Here is a 19,059-nt window from a genome sequence, read left to right on the forward strand (position 1 = left end):
TTGAAAAAATTCTTGTTTCTTGTTGTAACCGCCGTGTCCAACGAAATTCGCCATATACATCTTCACGATCCACCAACCAGAAGGGATGTGGGGCCAGAAAAAAAAAAAACTCCGGGCGGCTACTGTGGCGTCGCAGATTGGCCGCCGTTTTGCCCAATCGATGCGACTCCACCCCTTGTCGCAGGTTGTTCGATTGCGAGGGCGCTTATGTAGGACAGACTCATATTAAACAACGATGAGGCAAAGGCAAAATTCATTATTAGCAAGGATGCCAGTGGGTCATTACTTCCGAAATTGGAGGATTTACCTGTTTTTACTATCCTTCATTGGCTGTGCGTGCATGTTTCTTTTACCAACCCTGGCATCTGGCTGCACACTAACAAGAACGAAACGAAACGCATACTGACCAGACCATTGCATCTGCACCAGTCCTGCACTCTCACCTAGTAACGCAGTGCTCTAGAGCAAATCTACAACTGTGCCTGTCGTCCTACCATTCTTTCTTGTTTAATCTTTGTTCTATTGTTTTTTCTTTTATTTTTTTCTCTCTTCTTTTTCGTTTCTCTCCGGGTGCCAAGTCGGCCTACTTACACGACACGTCGTTGAGTCACCGGCTAACAAGGGTGGTAATGCCTTATTCAGCATTCAGCATCTATCATCTTGTACAAAATCTAATTTACAAATATCCCCATCCAGTCTAATAATACACCCGTTCCAGTATATACAGATATCCTAGCTTGCACTCCAAACAGCTGGCGCCATGTAACCGTCGACGCTGCACACCCCATGCGCCGCGGCCCAGTCCATGCATGTACATTCATCTCGATCAAGGCTTCGCCTGAAACGACCATGTGCCCTTTTCTCTCTTCTTCTCCTTGAAAAGAGCTTCCACTGTCCAAAAAGTCTCGTAATTTCCCCCTTTCGCACAGCCAGCATATTCTTGGCTCTCGCCCTAACCATCTTGCCCGCCTCGTCCAAAGCTGAGCGCCTAGCTATCCTCCCAACCAGTCACCGTCACCGTCACCATCCCTCCCCCCTCCCGATATTGTCTTGCCCTGTGACCCCCTCTTCGACGCCCGCACTCGCGCCAAGACACTCTGTACCTGCCTGATCGAATCATGCCGACCCATCTGCATGTAGCCCTGAACCTCCCTCGCATCCGGCCACGTCCACGGCAAGCCAGACGCCGCCACCGCGTCCTGCATCTCCTCCGCGACCCTCGCGCCCCCCAGCATCTGCTCCCCGAGCAGCCGGAACACGCACAGCACTTCGGAGAAATCGGCAGACGCTGGCAGCTCGTCCAGCGCCACCAGATCCTGCACCAGCTCCGGCTGGCCCCATTCGCGTATCAGAAACAGGAGCAGCTTCCTCATCTCTTTATACTCGCCCGCGTATCCCAGCGTCGTCATGTATTCCAACGCGTGCTCGCTCCGAACAACGTCGTTTCGAGAGAGCATGCGATCCAGTGGCGAAATGTAATTGTCCCGCGCCGCCATCTGGTAGGACCGTTCTCTCCGTTCAAACCTGCCAAACACGTCTTTGATGTACTCGACAAAAAACTTCAATGTTCCCGACATAGGAGATGCTTGTTGATCATGCGCTTTTGCCGACCTTGTGCTGTCGCCGCTGTAACCAGCCGCATCGTAAAGGCCCCGTAGAGGTAGCTCTGACCAAGACGTCGATGCCAACCCCTCACTCCGTTGCAAGTCATCCATCAAAGCACGTAAATCGTAGCGTATCAGTTTCCGTAGACTTCGATTCAATTCAGCAAAGTTGGCCAGTGTCAGCCCGTGGCCGCGGTCGATCCGTTTCGCAATAGCCATAATGAGCTCAACTTGGTCCGACTGCGACATTTGCAATGCTGAGTGGTGCCTCGACGCGCCCTTCAGGATCGACCCCCAAATCAGCGATGCCCAACGTGTACTCTTGTCGCCAAGACGGGCCTCTGTGAGGGCAATAGCTCGCTGCAGATTTTCCCACCCAGACGAGTCATCCCGCCTCGCCAGCATACTGATGTAGGCGGAAAAGAGCCCCATGCCGACCCGGCGTAGCGCAGATCGGTTAATCTCGGGGGCCATCAGGCTGGCAATATCCGGGTCCAACTCAGCAGCTAATTCAAGATACCGATGTGCCGTGCCCAGATCCGGCGCGTTGGCCACCAGAATAAAGAGACAGTGTCCGCTGGGTATGATATCGGCCTGGCGCATCTGGTTGTAGAGCTCTTCCACGCTCGGCGGCTGAGACTTTGCCCATTCAATGTCTGCAAGGTTGGCAGCACGATATGCAGGAAAGTTTTGCGCCTTGTCTCCCGGAAGCAGCTTGCTGGTCGGCCCGACTTCTCTGAGCATGAGCTTCTCAAACATGGCCGCGTATTCACTCACGCCGGGTACAGCACCCTTGCTCGGAGCATCGTTGAATCGACCCCACGCCTCGTACGCGTCCCGTGTTGCGCGAATAGACGCCTCCCACGTACTGATGCTTCGATGGCTTCCCGCGAGCGTGCGCTGCTGAATCGTCGGCGTCCCATTAGGTGCCATCCCTGTTAAAATATCCAGGCTATCATCGGCCTCGAATTTGGCAAAACCGGCCTCTTGCATAAGCATACCGGCCTCGACGGTGCGGCTCCAATTGGCCTCAGGATCCGTTATCTCGTCCATGCCATCCCCGGGCGTCAGATATGGTGGCCACGATGGAGCATGCAGCAGAGCGCTGTGCTTTTCGGCTTCGTTTTTTGGCATACCTGCGAGAGTGTTCCGAATTGCACGAAACCCCTCGCCAGTGACCTGCAGCGGCGGCTCAAATGTTTCCGACATTGTCAGCAGTATGCGCTGGCATTCCCAAAAGTAGGTGTTGGCCACGAGTGATTGCTTCGGCAATAAACTTGCCTGGGGCTGGAATATATGAAGCATCTTGTTGAATAGTTGACAACGACGCACATACATCTTTTGTGAGCCTCCCGGCTCGACGTAATCCTTTAAGTGAGAAGAAACCGCTCCAGCAAGATTAACCAACAGCCTGGGCTCTGAGCGAGCCAAGTGTTCCGCAAGTAGTGACGAAATCTTGAAATAGTATGGAGACCACACATAGGGACATGTACCCGGCTTGTTCAAGGAAAGCGTTCCCTTTAGTTTGTATAGCTCAATGAGATCTCGAAGTGTGGACGTATCCCGCAGTGCCGAAGTCGGTCGCAAAATAAAGGCCAGCACGTGAATTGGCACCTGATCACCGTATTCCAACAGCCGTTGACAACGTTCGTCGTCATCTTTTGCAGAAAGTATATGCGCGTATGATCTTATAGCATCTTTCCCTAGCTTGCGCTTCTTGGAGAGATACTCGATCGTTTGCTCCATGGCCGATTCGGACGGGAGCAGCTCCAATAAGTGGTCGCCTGCTATAGTTCCTTTGGCCGCTCGTTTGTGCAATATCAATTGTGCCATGACTATCGGGAGTGAGGCATCCCGTGAACGGGCCACTACAATCTCCCATGGCTCGCAGTTCTTGCCACGCTCCAATATGGTCGTCAGGAACCGCATGTGATTGTACTCCCGCCCATTCGGATGTTGTAGTGTCGGTCGGGGATTTTTGCAAACGACCGGATTTCGTTTACTTTTTTTCTTCATAGACAGATGATTCTGTTTTTCTCTGCTGCCATGGTCGCGCAAGGCCGTCACGGTCGGGGCGGGTGAGGCGGATGATGGCGAAGCCGCCTGCAGGAATTGCGCCCACCCGGTCGATTGATCTGCAGATATCCTCGTACCGTCATACAAGCGATTTGAAGTCGTAATGTGTCGTTCTAGGAGATATTCGATGCGTAATATGCGTGCGCGACTCTGTTGCGCAAAGTTAGCTCGAAGTGGTCGCCCCGGATTGCAAGAATCTCTAACCCTTCCACATTGCATCAGGCCAGGCGCAAGCGGCAGCCTTCCGCTGACCATCCATGCCGCCCTGCAAAACATTCCTCTTCATTTCGCCATGCAGAACTCTTGCGTGCAATCTGTAGTGTCCCCAATCTCGATATGTGCAAGACTCAATGTGCCCTAGCTGTGCGAATCTTCTTCAAGTTTCGGGCGAGGCATCTACGGTGCGCCAACTGCGAATTGAAAATAAAGTGGGACCTGTTTGGTCACCACCAGACGTTCTGAGATTGCTACATGTATTGAAAGTCAACTTTGGTCCGTCCTTGACGAATCAATCATTTAGAATTAACATTGAACAGCATCCTGAGCTTCCGTTTCCATTCAGGTGAGAGATCAAAAACACGTAGAACGACGGGCTTCAGCAGAAACATGCAGCCATGGGGAATCAAATATTTCATCTCATCTTCATCTCGTCTATGACTTTTCTTGAAGCTTAGCAGCAGCTTTTGATTCTTCCTCTTCCTTCTTTTCTTTTCGCTTCTGGACAACCTCCCAGTTGTACACGCGCGCCGTAGCGACCTCCATGGTCTGCGCGCGCAAACAGAGTCAGGACACAATCTGGTTTCAAAGGGGGCAAGATTGGAGCATTGCTTACCGTAATTTGCTCACGAATAAAGTCCAAGTCTTCTTCGCAATTCGATAAGCTAGTCTTGGCCGCCTTGAGCTTCGACTCGAGCAACGTCTGGGCTTCGTCAATGGGGTATGAAAGCATGACATTGGCCTGCCAAACGGTTAGCGTTGGTCCGTTGGGCTCCTCCGGGGTCTTTCTTTTCTTGCTTACTCCAAGCCAGATGTAAACTTCTTCTGTCGGTGGAATGTTTGCGCGCGCGTATAGTGTGTCGTTGAGCTCGAATGTTGTCTCGATCGGCTCGCTCTCGTCCTGTGAGGGTCAGCAAATGCGCTTGCCCTGAACGGTGCATTTGCAGTACCTTGCGCAGCTTCATAAACTGGACAGTATCTAGTGTTTTCTGAATGTCTGGAATCTTGTCCTTGAGGCCAGTCATACGCCGTTGAAGGTTCATCTCCATAAACTGGTACTTGCTGGTCGCATTGTTAGCACCCGCGTTCTCCAGGGTCAATTTGTCTTCGTCAATGGATCACGGTCGCCTGCAGTTGCTGCAGATGATGTGCCGTTTCAACTTACGATATTAGCTCCTGGAAGCTCTGTAGCGTGCCTTCGACCTCGTCGCGCGACGAGACATAATCTTCCACTTTGTCGACGAACGGCGCAGTGGGAATGCCGCGGGGGTTCGTCGTCGTCCCGCCCTTGCCGCTGCGTCAAAGCGTCAGTAATGAAAGCTCGCCAGTATATACGCAGCAACCAATTCTTACCCAGCGGCAGGCTGCTTTTCTTTGCTTGCCATGGCTCCTGTTTGCTTGTACAAGACACAAGTTGGGAGCTTAGGTAGCGATTAGCACTGCATTTGCTGCGAAGTGGGCTGCTTGTCTGAGGGGCTGGTGGGGGGTGGCTTCACCGAGCTTCTGCAACACGGTCAACCTGATATAAATGCTCAAAAATAGCCGACGAATGCTTTTCTTTGAAGATTCTGATTCTTTTAAAAATATAGAATTGTTTCAGGTGTAGCTGAAATCTGCTGTGGTACAGGCACGGCAGAAAGGAGACCTCAACCGTTGCTGGTATCATATTATACAGCACAGCTCGAACGAAGAAATTAGATTCTGAAGCAGTGTGAACTTGATGATAATATGCTCTCCGGAGTGGCACGGAGCTCTTTTTCGTAGCTTCTGGCGATGGCTCAAAGCAGCCAAGGCATAGTCGTATGATGTTCAAGGTGGCTCGACTGAATTCGCCGGCTATCTCATTCTCATTTCTCATATAAAACACAGCAAGATGAAAACTCGCTAGAAAAAAACGAAACGACATCGTGCAGTGCAAAAAGACGGCTGCACCGCGGTTGGCCGTACTCTTCCACTACTCGTGCTGTAACGGCACACAGAACGCGAACCTGGGACATCTTTACTTGACCTTGTTGACAGTCTGTGAAGTCGTAATGTCTGCACCTTCCGTATTCTCATCCTCCTCCCAATCGTCCGGCGCATTCTCATCCCAGTTGTCAACCTCCTCTTCCAGCGTCTGCGGCGCACTGTCCACAACGCCCGTCTCGTGGCCCTCGCCGAGCTCAAGGTCCTCCACGTCTTCTCCCGGTACCGCATTATACGTCTTCTTCTGGCGTCTGCGCTCGAGCATTCTTCGGTGGTACCACGAGCAGAGCCCGAGCCCGAGCAGGCTGCCGACGAGGTTGGCGACAATATCGTAAATGTCAAACTCGCGATCGTTGGGCAGGAAGCTTTGCAGAAACTCGGACCCGACGCCGAGTATCAATGTGCATATTATGAATGTCATGTTTATCGTTCGGCGGCGGTTCGTGTCCACGACCCAGTAGAAGACGACGGTGAGGAGAAAAAAGGTGGAAAAGTGCAGCACCTTGTCGTTGACCAAATGGCCGAGCTGGAGCTTCGTGAGGCCAGCGTACGCTGCCAGCAGAAGAAGCAGCAGGAATCCACCTGCAAATAGCGATGAGTATCATGGGAATTGAGGTGCCGTCTGCTGAGCCAGTCGCCAAGGAAGCATACCTGCGAAGCTGAAACGAATGCGCATCGTGCCTCGACCTCTGAGACGCAGACGAATTGTCCCTTTAATAATTTGATATTACTCAGCAGTTCTCAAAACAGCTACTGAGCGCGCGACGTGTGGCTGTCAGTCGATTGTCGAAGAAGAATTTCATTGCGATGACAGAATGGCCTCGAGCTTGCGACGACCCGCTGGAGCTACCTGAAAACAAGGCTGCGAAGAGCGCCACATCACTAAAGTGGCACATGCGTATGTGGCTTGGCAACTGGATGAAGGTGACGCTGCTCTAACCATATTCATTACTACATATTTGAAACGTGGATAGTATGATAAATTACTGTCGAATATCCTTCTTGGTCTTCTTTACGCTTCTATTTCATTGATTTTTGTTGCCATTGTTTATAGGTAGTTGGCCTCCTTTTGTCATTCCCTCCACCTGGGTTTCGCCATGATGTGGAGATTTAACATCACGCCACTATTCAACGTGATGGATAGTATATCACCATCGTTATATGTTCGCATTCTTTCTACCTTGGTTTTCTCCCAAAGAAAAAAAAGGTCACCAGATACCATTGGCTCCATCAAAAACAAGGGAAAACTCACTTGTTAAACTAGGAGCCCGTCTTTGCAGCTTGCAGGTCCTGATTTTCCATGGTGTAGCTGCAACGGGACAACAACCAGCTGTTTGCCCGCAAACAGAAGAGGGGAGGTCGAGATCCGGCTTCCACCTTTCGATTTTGCACTCGCCCCCAGAAGCAAACGCCTTTACTCCTATCAAGGCTAATGATTCGGAATTTCTTGTATTTCACACCACTCGTATGCGGGACGTACGAATGCATGCTTTTGTTGATGTGGGCCTGAGAGCGCCGAGTACTGTTGTCTCTGCGCGGAGCAAACTCTTTTGCCACGAGCATTATTTACATGCCAATATTGGCCATGACAAAGGGTCCAAGGTAATCAAGCTTGCCCAGCTCGACGCCCGCGTTCCTCAGAATCGCGTATGCAATTGCAGTGTGAAAGTACATGTTCGGTATCCCGGTGCCCGCGCAAAAAGCAGTACCACTCAGCTCCTTCCTTCCGACCTCCCGCTTGAAATCGATACTCGTCATCTTTTCCCCGGCCTCGACCGCCGCATCGCGATCCACCGTCTCCAGCAAGGCCAGCACCTGCTCGATCCGCGCGCGCATCGCGGCATATGTCGGCAGCGGAGACTCCTCGTACTGCTTCGTCACGGCCTCCTTTTGCTGAAGTGTGAGTGCCTGCGCCTCGGCGACGGTGCAGACGGACCAAATCTGGAAGGAGAGCGGCAGCATTTCCGGGGCGAGGCGGCGATCAGGGTGTGAGGCGGCGTCGGGATGTGCCTCGGCCTTGGTGAGAATGCCTTGGAGGGAGGTGAGGAGGTGCTTGGCGGCCACGATGGACGCGTCGTAGATGGTGTATGACATGATGGCGGGGAGTAGGTGTAAGAGGTTGGGAGGTGTTTGATATGCGATTGAGCACCATGAAGGTGAGAGACGTAGGGTGCTGCTTTTATGTAGTAGAGACCCGCGCGTGCCGCGCCAGTCTGACTTTGGTGGCAGCCGCTAGCAGTAGGCTGAAGATGTATGTGTACACCACTTCGTGTGCGATCTATTCTGTATCCAGGCACACCAGGCTCCTGATTTCGAGTTGCGGACTTGATCTACGGGTTAGACGACCGCGGAATAAGATCCTGTGGGCACCTAGTAGCAGACAGTGAGCAAGCACGCCCCAGCCCGCATCGTCAGTCGATTAGTCCGTAGACTAAGTCCGCAGCTCGAAATTAGGGCCTTGAGCAGCACCATAGTCTCATTGTTTTATCTCCTTTCTGCTGCATCTGTCTGAGTAGATCAATCAGCCATCAGCAAGTAACCCCGAAGAACCTCCTAACTATACGTATCGTAGCTCCACTTGGGCTCCTAACAATACTATTACCGGCTTTCAGGTGAGCTGAGACCGGACAGCGCGACTGGCCGACCCTTTCTTGGCTGGCCAGGTGTGGTCACGCCAAATACGATATTTGGCGGATGGATCGAGCGCATTGCATGTATGCGAAGCGAGAGAAGAACACGCCATTGGGGTCTCACTTTTTACTGCTTTGTGAAACCGCGCCTCGGCTTTCCGCCATCGTGCCATAACTAGGGGTAGCTACCCTGCCAAGATAGGAAAGCCCATCGGAAAGTGCAACAAACGTTTGCCAAGGCGGGTATTGGCATTCAATCTGCGCGTACCATGGTTTTTATCGGTCGCATCGCTGCCGTAGTGGGCGGCCTTTGAAAGAAGATTGCTGCAGAATGGAATTGTTCAAATGATGCGCGCGATGTGGATCAGGGGTCGATCTCGTTCACTCCGTCTCGTTTTGGAAATTATTTAGCGAGTGATTACTGGGCATGCTGAAGCGTGGAGGTTGCGGGGAAGAACGAGAGGTCCCCGCTTGGTTCTTTTAATAAGACACCGTCGGCCTAACCCGACTAGACAGCAATGATTTTGACGGCGATCTACTTCAGGGCACGGGTCAGTGATGCCAGATTAGGAGCTTGTGGCAGCGGCGTCTTCAACAACAGACTATTTCTCAATTCGGACTGCATGGTTATCATTAGTGGCGGTGATGTAGCCTGAAGCTTATATCTATTAGGTACGTTTCGAGGAATGGAGTAGCTGGAGTAGTCTGGGACCCTCTTCAGAAGATTACTCCGCTACACCGGACGAAAGGCCGATAAGGTGCATTTATGTCACGCAGAGGCTCGGCACTGGCGGCTTGTGATCCCAAATCTTGCGGGGTTCTGATTTTGTAGTTGTATCTGCCGACATCGGGATTTTAGTTCGACACGAAGCGATCATTATAAAGTGGCGTGGCCGAACCTCCAAATTTTTTGTCTCCTCCAAACCACCCACGTCCATCTTTCACGACCTACCTAGTCAATCGTCATCCGGTTCATCCGGTACACAGTTGAAATGGAGACAGCGCAGCAAAAGATCGAGAGAGCCAGAGCAAGGCGCGAGACTGGCTTAGCCAAAGTCGAACCAAAACTCGCGGCCTTGCCTGCCCAGCTACCCCGCAGGAGCCTGGAGCTGCCAAGCAGTGTTTTGACGGCCAGAGAAATCGAGCTCACCGAAAAGTACGATGTCATTGAGCTTCTGGCCATTCTCAAATCCAGGGAAGTATCTGTTGAGGAAGTGGCCAGAGCCTTTCTACGTCGAGCGGCAGTTGCTCATGCTGCGGCAAGTCCTATCTGATCCTCTCCGAGCCAGGGCCCGCTAACACAAACCAAGACGAACTGTTTAGTGGAGTTGATGTGGGATCAAGCCATAACCAGAGCCAAGTATCTCGACGCGCTACCTGAGCCGCAAGGAGCCTTCTTCGGCCTGCCCATCTCTACCAAGGAACATCATGGCATGGTTGGTGAAAATATCATCACTACAGCCTCTGTGATTGCATGGGTCGACCGCAAGCACGGCTCCAACGTGCTCTACGATGATCTTTGGGAAGAAGGCTGTGTATTTTACGCTCGAACTACTCAGCCGCAAACTATCATGCACCTAGAGACCGTCAGCAACCTGTGGGGGAGAACCGATAACCCATACAACCGTGACCTAACAGCAGGCGGTAGTAGCGGAGGAGAGTCTGCTCTGATTGCTATGCGTGGTAGTCTGTTGGTAAGTGCATCGTGAGCAGACCGAACAGTTTCTCATGTAGTGAGGCAAGCCGCTGATAGAGACCAGGGAATTGGTGGCGACATTGGCGGCAGCATTCGCTGCCCTTCCGTATTTGTTGGCATCTATGGATTCAAGTAAGTATAATGCTGCGCGCAACCAGTCGCTCGAATCTAAAAGTCATATCTTCAAGGCCGTCGACGAAACGCATCACTGTCGCAGGTCAGATAGGCCACATGGCGGGCCGGGAAACCATCTTCAGTACACCAGGGCCCATGACCGTGGACCGTAAAGCGATGGAGCTACTCATGAGGGTGATTCTTTCCAAGCAGCCATGGCGCAAGGACCCTTCAATTGTCCCAATGCCTTGGATCCCTCACAAGTTCAGCAAGCCCCTCAAGATTGCAGTTCAGTGGTGGGATGGTGTTGTCAAGCCGCATCCCCCAGTCACCCGCGCACTCAAGGAAGTGGTTGCAGCCTGCAAAAAGGCAGGCATGAATGTTGTAGACTGGGATTGTGAGAAGTTGGACCACAAGAAAAGCTGGGAGATCATTTCTGCGCTTTACTGGCCTGATGGCGGGCTAGAGACCATAGAGTGTCTCGAGGGCGCCGGGGATACTGTGCTTCCACTCACGAAATGGGTCATCCAGGAGCAATCTAGTGTAAAGAATATGACTCAAGCCGAGCTTTGGCAGGTAAGTTTGTTAACTCTTGATAGAAGCCGCTTCCGGTGTCCGAATTCGGCGCGACTGAGCAGTTCATGAGCTAACGGAAGCCTAGCTATGCTACGCCCGTGATTCGTATCGTGCAACATACGCGCAGGCCTGGAACGCGACCGCCAATATCGACGGCGATGAAGTCGACGTGATTCTTTGCCCCGCGAGTTTCGGAGCGGCCACTCCGCATGAGCAATCCAAGTACTGGGGTTACACCTCCCACTGGAATATGCTTGATTACCCGGGCGCTGTGTTCCCCGTCACCACGGTCGACGTCTCCAAGGACGCCAAGGAACTTACTTACAAGCCTGTCAACGAACAAGATCAGTTCATCTACGACATGTATGATCCCGAATTATTTGCCGGGGCCCCAGTAGGTCTCCAAATTGTTGGAAGAAGACTCCAGGAAGAGAAGGTCCTCGCCGCTCTGGAACTGGTCGAGCACGCTATGGGTCGTCCTTGAACGGAGTGCAGTATTGTTGTATATAGAATAATGTGCAAAGACAAGATTTCTGAACAGAACAAAATATTGGCTTCGATTATGTTGGAAAGGATGTAACTTACTCTTGGGCGCATGGGACTGTCGTCAATGTCAGAGCAACATTGGCGCAATCAGGCTTCTATGAAGCAGGCGAGTCTTGGGGTGCTCTTTTTCTCTCCTCGCAGGGACAGTCCTTGTGTCTCTCTCGGAAGTGCGGTGGCTGGCGTCTCTTCCGCGGTGCGTTGTATTCATTGTACTGCAAAAGAGCTCATTTCCTCTCGGAGCTGCTCATCATCAACGCGATGTATGTTATACTGCGGTGATGACACTTGTCTTGCGATAGTTGAGTTTCCGGCTTCAAGGGCTGAGGTCAATAAGCTACAAAAGTGCTTGGCTGTATATGAGAGAACATGGTTCAAGTCTAACACAGACTCATCAAAATAAAAAAGTCGGTGGGTTGCCAGAACACAATTACGTGGTGGCGTCTTCGCAGCGCAACATTACTTGCATACATATAACATTAAAATTTACCTTGGTTGTACTCGGCAAAATCAGATAAGTCGCTCTTCGCAGCAAAAGGAAATCTCGCTTTACGGCACGTGACTCAGTTGATCGCCTTGTCCTCGCATCTCGCTGAGCCCGCAGGTGTCAAAGTAGCGTAAACCCAACAGACACATGCGGCTGCGTGTCTTTTGGCCGCTGTAGTCCTTGAACACTTCAGGAAAGCTCTAGAGTGGTTGAGAATCGACTAAACACTGTGTTCCATCTAAAATCAAGATACAATATAATCGCAAGGCGGTTCGCCGAGAACCCCCTCCGAAGCCGAGAAGTACTGGGTACGCCGTGCTCCGTGTCCAGGCGCTGCCCGCAACCAAGTCCCGCTCCGGGGCGCTACAGCACGCAGTCCCAAATCATCAACCTCGAGCGTAGAAACGCTGGTACAAGGCGCCAGTCGCAATCCATCAACACCCACCCCGCGCATCGAATTTCGTTTTCAAAATTCGTCCCCCATCTCAGTTACCACATCGCTTTCCCTCGATGCCATCTTGAGCCCTTGCATCGCCTTGGGTCGAACGCTACGCGAGCGCATTTCATCGCGCATGGCGACAGGGGCCTCGCCGTCGCTTCCATCGTTCGGGGCCGAAAATGTCATTTCTCAATGGCCAGCAAGCTTGGCCATCGCCGGCCTTGCATCACTCTAACAGCAGCAGGTCGCTCCAGCATCTTGATGATGCATCGGCGCGTACATCGACCCCTGTTGATAACTCCATCGCGCCGGTACCTGAGCTCACGCTAGACGCCGAGGAAGAAGCCCGTCGCGCTCACTTCGCCGAATTGTATCGAAAAACCGAGAGTCGAGTCGCTCTACTCTTCTCTGAAAATGGTGCATATAACCGACCTGCGATCGAGGCGCTGCGCCGCTTACCAGTCGCGCCTGCGGTTACCCTGCCACCCACCACCGATCACGAACCCATAAGAGAACCACCCATGAAGAAGGCCAAACGAGCCATTGACGAAGACGATTATGATGATGATGATGATGATGAAGATGATGATGACAGCGCGCCTGCTGCTGCCCTCAAAACGCAGGCTTCCATAGTCGCCAATCCCCTCCTCTCACCTTCGAAATCCGGCAGCTCGCCGGTTCCTTCAATGAACTCACCCGTCAAAAGCCTCGATAAATCCGAAGCTCAGAAGAGCTCTCAAGGAAAAGAGGCTACCGAAGAAGGCGATATCAAAAATCTCGAAGAAGCGCGGAAAAGGACCGAGGCGGCCGCTCGCCAAAGTTTCCATACAATCATGTATACGCTGGAGCATGATCGCAGCGCTATGCTCGAGCAACAACAACTGGAAGACTCAGAAAAGCAGCTCCAGGCTGAAATGGACCACAACAGCCAGGGAGGTGCTAGCGGACACCAAATTGTCAACCAAGGAACCCTCAGTAGTGCCAATTTGGGTGCTTCCAGCCTCACATTAAAGCATCTAATCGCGCGGATCGATATGAAGAGAGATCAAGTACAGGCTTCTGATGCGGAATTGCGAGTTCTCATGAACGAGGTTCGCAAGAATCGCAGCAAGTGGGCGAGTGAGGAGAACGTCAACCAAGAAGACCTGTACGAAGCCCTGGAGAAAGTTTTGACAGAGTTGAAGGCACATACAGAATATTCGACGCCATTTCTTACTCGTGTCAACAAGCGAGATGCGCCGGATTATTATTCAAGTAAGCGAGAAGTCATTACAAGGCGGCCGCATGCTGGTTCTAACATTCGGCAGTGATCAAGAATCCTATGGATCTCGGTACCATGACAAAGAAACTCAAATCATTAGCTTTCAAGTCGAAAGCTGACTTTGTCGCCGATCTCAATTTAATATGGGATAACTGCTTAAAATACAACCATGACATGAATCACCCTCTCCGCCGAATGGCTAATGGCATGCGCAAAGAGGCGGAGAAATTAATACCTCTTATACCAAACCTGGTAATACGGTCACGAGCCGATGTGGAGGCCGAAGAAAGAAGAAAGCAAAACGGCGGGGAGGATGACGGAGGCGACGACTCCGATGATGAGCCTATCATGTCATCTCGCGGCCGCAAAGCGGGTACCAAAGGCACTGGCAACAAGTCTCGAACTGCACCAGCCGATGACCAGAAGGAGGACACTCCAGTTGTTGATCAGAAGCCTATAATACAACTCAATGGGCTTCTTGGGAAGCATGGGCGTGAAGGTTCTGAAGCTGACGGCAGTAATGGCTTCTCAACACCACCGATTGGAAACCTGACACCAAATGGAGCAAACGGGACCTCCGGTATAGGCAGCAATGCTGATGCTATGGAAATTGACGGACCGAGCTTAAACGGTATGACGCTCAACCAAACCTTTGGTGACGCAAATGAGCAGGTTTACGAAGACGAAGAATACAAAATCTGGAAGCAAACTACGAAAAAAGATCGAGCCTTGGCTGCCAAGGAGCGCTTCCAAATATTCAAAGACAACAGGCTCAATGGCGATGCTCCAGCCCTACTTCGAAATAAGGCTGGTATGCGTCGATTCTTAAAGCATCAGAAAGAGGCAGAAGCGCTTGGCTTTGGGCAAGATTACTCGGATACATCAGCCGTCGCAGCCAAGGAAGCTGGCTCAAAGGCGCCAGAAACACTCGCCGAAGGAATCGACGAGGAAGCGGACAAGATTATGCCCGACTACTACGATTCTCTTTCAAATATTCCCGACATTCCTGTGAAGCTGCAGTGGATCGAAGATGGGGAAGGGCAGGTCATCAATCAGCACGAGGAATTCTTGCGTTTAGTACCGCCCGGCTTCTTTACTGCACCTCAAAGCCGGTTTACGAAAAAAATGGACGACAACATTCGGCAAATACAGGAGACTCGGAAGCTTGCCACCAAGATTTCTGTCATCAAGCAGATGCAGGTTCAGTCACAAGTATATACGAATCAGTTTCCCAAGTCGAATAACGAGCCATTTGTGGAGCAGGATATTGAACCACACTTCATCTCCGACGACGGCCCCGTCATGGCCGCAGATGCTTGCCAGAACGCGTTGAAGCGGTCTGTTGGCAAGATCTTATATAACAGTGGATTTGAAGAGTTCCAGCCTTCGGCAGTGGATGCTCTGACGGGAATCGCTGCGGACTATTTCCAAAAGCTCATGCGCACATTCAATATCTATCAGGAGGCGGAAAAGAAGTCCGTCACCACGCACGAGGGAACGGTAGTACAGCCCCGGTTCACAGCGGAAGAGGTGTTACTGCACACTCTTGAACAGAATGGCCACGACATTCCCTCGTTAGACTCATACATCAAGGATGATGTCGACAGACTTAGCACACGACTCGGTACATTGCACGAGAGAATGAAGACGCACCTGGCAGATTTGCTTCGGCCAGCATTGGCTGCCGATGCTGGCAATGACGGCGTGGGTGCCTTCAAAGATGGCAGTGAGCAGTTTACAAGCGGCGACTTTGCAGACGAACTTGGTGAAGACTTTTTTGGCTTCAAGGCTCTCGGGCTGGACAAGGAATTGGGTCTGGAATCCTTCGCCGTCCCCTTGCACCTGCTGCAGAGCCGCGTCCGCAGTCAATACCAGTTGCAGACGCAAAACGCCGGCTCTACCAGCCTGGAATTGTTTGAGCCCTTGCCGCCCTCGGAACCCGTTACGACCGAGATTATCCAGCATCACATTGGGCTGGTCAAGAACTTCTTCTTTGCCAAGCTGCACGCCAACGGTGATCAGCCCCTCATTGAAGACGAGGACCTGCCGACGAAGCAGCGCAAGCCGCGCCCGCGCCTCGGCGCTAGCGGCAAGATCATGTCGGCGCAGAAGCGGCCGCCGCGCGAACAAATCGCCATGGCCAAGAAGAAGAAGAAGCTCGAGGCTCAGGCGGCCGAGGCCAGACTCAATGCGGAAAAGGCCGGGGCGTCGGTCAAAAAGAAGCCGAGCCTCCCCAACGGTGCCGTGGTGCCGCCCAATCCGGCCGTCATGGCGTTGGCGCCTGCCATGGAACGCGCCGACAGCATGCAGAGCGCGACGGACAAGGATGATACAACGGGAATGATGAGTCCAGAAAGCATCGCGCAGTGAGCTACGGGGAACATAGGTCAGGATATTTTGTACATTTTATGTCGTCAGGAAAGGTGGTGTTTTTGTTTGTTTGCGTGCTCTTTGATTTTCTGATTTTCTCTACGCATTATTGTCCCGGTTCATCCACGAAACATACCCATTGTTACTAGATTATTGATTCTTTTTTCTTTGTTGTTGGCGTCCCCTACGGTTCGGCCCTACCTTTATGGTTACTTTTTTCGGGGAAAGGGTCGGGATTCTGCTTTTTCCGTGTTTCTTTTCTCTTTTCTTCACCGGCGCCTCCTCGGATTCAAACATGTGAGATGCCTTTTTGGGCTTCTCTTTTGGTCTATTGAGGGAAGCAGACAGGTGTTTTCTTTGACGCGAGCACACAAAAATAACAATCGGCAAGGTGGCAGGCACATGGCGACTGGTTTTTTTTTTTTCAAACGTGGTATTGCAGGTACGATATGAGACCGTTTGGGCTCAAAGGCCAAGCGGTGGTGGGAAGCTGGTTGTGAATTACTATTTGTTCATTTTCACCTTCTTTTGGTTGTGATATTTTGGGTAACTTGTTGTGTTTTGACCTGTACAGAACTGGAATCGTTGCCCTTTGTGTGACATAATTGGACAGCATTTGACTTATTTGTTTTCTTCACGTTTTAGCAAGTATAGATATTAAGAACCCAAGAGATGATTGCTTTGCGCAGAATTATATAAGAATATTTGAGAAGGATGCCGATCCAAGCCAAGGCTGCTGCTGCGTTGTGGTGCGCCTCTTCATGGGGCTTCACGTGGACGGCCAACACATTAGATTGCGTCATTACTCAAGCGTGCCATGGAATGATGAGACATGGTTTCCTTGTATCAACCTTTGTATCTTCGAGGTTTTCATTATTTAATCCACGTAGCAGAGTTGTGCCGTAAATGTCATCAGCGCCTTGCCAACAGCCGAGCGATGCGCCAGGAAACTGGCTTCTTGGCTGCCTTGACTGGAGTTGATCGAATCAGCCACCATTTCAGGGCTACCTGGTGCGGGGGGGGGAACACACGCTGCACCGCATCAAGCAACAACTCTCCGTCTCAGAGGGAGAATACGAGATATAGAATCAAAAGGCTCTCTTCAAGCTACATTTGCAAAATCGTCGCCGGCATGCCGTCCCAAGATCTAGAGCACCTGCACAGCGAGTCCGACTCGCTCCTGCATCGCGGCCAGGAAACGGCTCAGCGCTTCTTCCACGGCTTTGTCGACTTTGCCTTTCAGGGCAACATTCTCGAGATTGCCTTTGGTTTAATGTGAGCAGCAGTGGAGGGAGGTGTCGAAGCCCTTCAAAAGTGCCCCCCAGCCCTCGTACGCGCTGCTCAAAAACGCCTTTGCTGATCTTGTTTTTTTGCAGTGTCGCGGCGGCTTTTACAGACCTTGTCAAGTCGTTTGTCAGCGCCATCTTGATGCCGCCGATTGCTATCATCTTCCCGCTCAATAAGAATATTGAAGAGAAATTTGCAGTCTTGCGTCGGGGCGACAGATCGAATTCGACTGCACAATACAGTACTGTGCAGCAAGCGCTCGACGATGGTGCCGTTGTGATGGCGTACGGGTGTGTACATGCTTGCTTGCATTCGAGGATGCCTGTCCAGGTGGGCCTTTTGTTTTGATATTAACCCCGAAATTGCAGCTCATTCATCTATCAACTCGTCTCATTTACCATGGTTGGGCTGTGTCTGTATGGTGTGGCTCATATTTATACCATGGTCTCGCATGACCCCATCATTAAATACACGACAAAGTGCCGATACTGCCGCAAACGAATCAACGAAAAGGTACTTTGGAATCTCTTCTTCTACTGAAATTATCGTCACTGAATATGTTAGGCTCTGCGATGCGTCAATTGTAGTAGCTGGCTAGACGGACGAGAGGATAGAGTCTCGTAAATGCAGTAAAATGCGCAGAAACTCGAATGTTCGAGATTAATATGATTACTATTATTTTTTGGCATATAGACAAAGAAACTGCAACCCGGCCGGCTATGCTGGTAATTCCATCATGTGAATAACAACAAGAAAGGATCTTAGAGCGCAAGAGCACCGACAACGGCGGCAACACCAGCCAGGAGAGCTTGTTGGGTGGCCGCAGGTGCAGCATTGGGCGTCGCCGTATTGGAGCCACTCGCGGAGGAGGTGGTTCCGGAGGACGAGGCCCCTGCGGATGAAGAGGCACCCGAGGAAGACGACTGCGACGCGCCGCCGGTGGGCTGGGCGCCGGGGCTGCTGGCGCCGGGCGAGGCGGACGAGGCCGTGCTGGCGGTTGGCACGGCGCCGTCGGTGAGCTTGTCGAGGCCAGAGATGAGAGTCACGGGCTGCATGTCGGAAATATACCCCGTCGTCTGGCCGGTCGTTTGGTACGAAGTCTGCGTTTCGCTGTTGGATTCGGTCTCGGAGACTGAGCAGCTGGCAACGTCCTTGGACGAGGTGAGAGAACAGGTAGCAGTGAATGCGCTGTAGAAAAAATCCGTCCCGCGTTAGCCAAGAGTCCAAGTTCTCAACCATGAGCAGAGCGACCGCAGCAGAACAAGAACAAGTACTTGTTCGCTTGGCGGCCAAGGTGGTGCGGTGGGTTGGTCATCTTACTATATGCCGTCCTTGTCGTCGCTCATCGACAGCGACATCTGCCAAGTCGACGGGCCTTGCACAACGGTGCCGTGCGTCACCAAGTCGCAGTCGTCGGGGCTGACATTGCTCGCGCACGTATATGCAAACGTCGTGGCCGAAGCGGCAACGTTGAGGACGGTGGCGACGAATGAGTTGGTATCGTGGTTGGGCAGGAAGAGGCTCGTGACGATGGGGTCGCTTCCAGCTGCTGCGGCGAATGTGGCGGCAGCGACGGCCACGGCGAGGAAGTGGACAAAACGATGCATTTCGGCGGGCGATTTGTGAGGTTGAGAGTGTGGTCGCGTGACGATGGCAGAACTGAAAAAAAAAAAGGGATTGAAACAAAGGGAGCGTTGGCCGACGGATGAATACGAGTCCTCAACACTGCCCTGTTGACTCAAAGCCACGCGCAACGGTGTGGGGGGGGGGGGGGGGGGGGGGGGCGGACAGAAAG

At 52.0% G+C, this 19,059-nt stretch overlaps 8 protein-coding genes across 8 annotated transcripts; 3 read left to right on the forward strand and 5 right to left on the reverse strand.

Annotated features, from left to right (window-relative positions):
- Positions 1–992: 992 nt before the first annotated feature.
- On the reverse strand, positions 993–3,437 carry BBA_01328 (uncharacterized protein; the record flags this gene model as incomplete). Its single annotated transcript, XM_008596425.1, has 1 exon — positions 993–3,437. The coding sequence occupies one exon, from the start codon at positions 3,435–3,437 to the stop codon at positions 993–995; it is 2,445 nt and encodes an 814-aa protein (XP_008594647.1).
- An 894-nt stretch (positions 3,438–4,331) lies between these two features.
- On the reverse strand, positions 4,332–5,281 carry BBA_01329 (prefoldin subunit; the record flags this gene model as incomplete). Its single annotated transcript, XM_008596426.1, has 6 exons — positions 4,332–4,445; positions 4,513–4,638; positions 4,699–4,797; positions 4,847–4,958; positions 5,062–5,190; positions 5,250–5,281. The coding sequence occupies 6 exons, from the start codon at positions 5,279–5,281 to the stop codon at positions 4,332–4,334; spliced, it is 612 nt and encodes a 203-aa protein (XP_008594648.1).
- Positions 5,282–5,895: 614 nt separating this feature from the next.
- BBA_01330 (VanZ like family protein) lies at positions 5,896–6,537 on the reverse strand (the record flags this gene model as incomplete). Its single annotated transcript, XM_008596427.1, has 2 exons — positions 5,896–6,443; positions 6,513–6,537. 2 exons carry the CDS (start codon positions 6,535–6,537, stop codon positions 5,896–5,898), a joined length of 573 nt encoding a protein of 190 aa, XP_008594649.1.
- An 890-nt stretch (positions 6,538–7,427) lies between these two features.
- Positions 7,428–7,955, reverse strand: BBA_01331 (helix-turn-helix domain-containing protein; the record flags this gene model as incomplete). The annotated part of the gene is made up of 1 exon (XM_008596428.1): positions 7,428–7,955. The coding sequence occupies one exon, from the start codon at positions 7,953–7,955 to the stop codon at positions 7,428–7,430; it is 528 nt and encodes a 175-aa protein (XP_008594650.1).
- A 1,528-nt stretch (positions 7,956–9,483) lies between these two features.
- On the forward strand, positions 9,484–11,361 carry BBA_01332 (Amidase family protein; the record flags this gene model as incomplete). The annotated part of the gene is made up of 5 exons (XM_008596429.1): positions 9,484–9,724; positions 9,815–10,185; positions 10,252–10,319; positions 10,376–10,877; positions 10,963–11,361. The coding sequence occupies 5 exons, from the start codon at positions 9,484–9,486 to the stop codon at positions 11,359–11,361; spliced, it is 1,581 nt and encodes a 526-aa protein (XP_008594651.1).
- A 1,164-nt stretch (positions 11,362–12,525) lies between these two features.
- Positions 12,526–15,977, forward strand: BBA_01333 (SAGA complex protein; the record flags this gene model as incomplete). The annotated part of the gene is made up of 2 exons (XM_008596430.1): positions 12,526–13,600; positions 13,654–15,977. 2 exons carry the CDS (start codon positions 12,526–12,528, stop codon positions 15,975–15,977), a joined length of 3,399 nt encoding a protein of 1,132 aa, XP_008594652.1.
- Positions 15,978–17,109: 1,132 nt separating this feature from the next.
- BBA_01334 (large conductance mechanosensitive channel protein) lies at positions 17,110–17,804 on the forward strand (the record flags this gene model as incomplete). The annotated part of the gene is made up of 3 exons (XM_008596431.1): positions 17,110–17,252; positions 17,354–17,554; positions 17,633–17,804. 3 exons carry the CDS (start codon positions 17,110–17,112, stop codon positions 17,802–17,804), a joined length of 516 nt encoding a protein of 171 aa, XP_008594653.1.
- Positions 17,805–18,025: 221 nt separating this feature from the next.
- On the reverse strand, positions 18,026–18,871 carry BBA_01335 (GPI anchored glycoprotein, putative; the record flags this gene model as incomplete). The annotated part of the gene is made up of 2 exons (XM_008596432.1): positions 18,026–18,452; positions 18,585–18,871. The coding sequence occupies 2 exons, from the start codon at positions 18,869–18,871 to the stop codon at positions 18,026–18,028; spliced, it is 714 nt and encodes a 237-aa protein (XP_008594654.1).
- Positions 18,872–19,059: the final 188 nt, after the last annotated feature.

Source organism: Beauveria bassiana, assembly GCF_000280675.1.
Source record: "Beauveria bassiana ARSEF 2860 unplaced genomic scaffold BBA_S00003, whole genome shotgun sequence".
NCBI lineage: Eukaryota > Fungi > Ascomycota > Sordariomycetes > Hypocreales > Cordycipitaceae > Beauveria > Beauveria bassiana.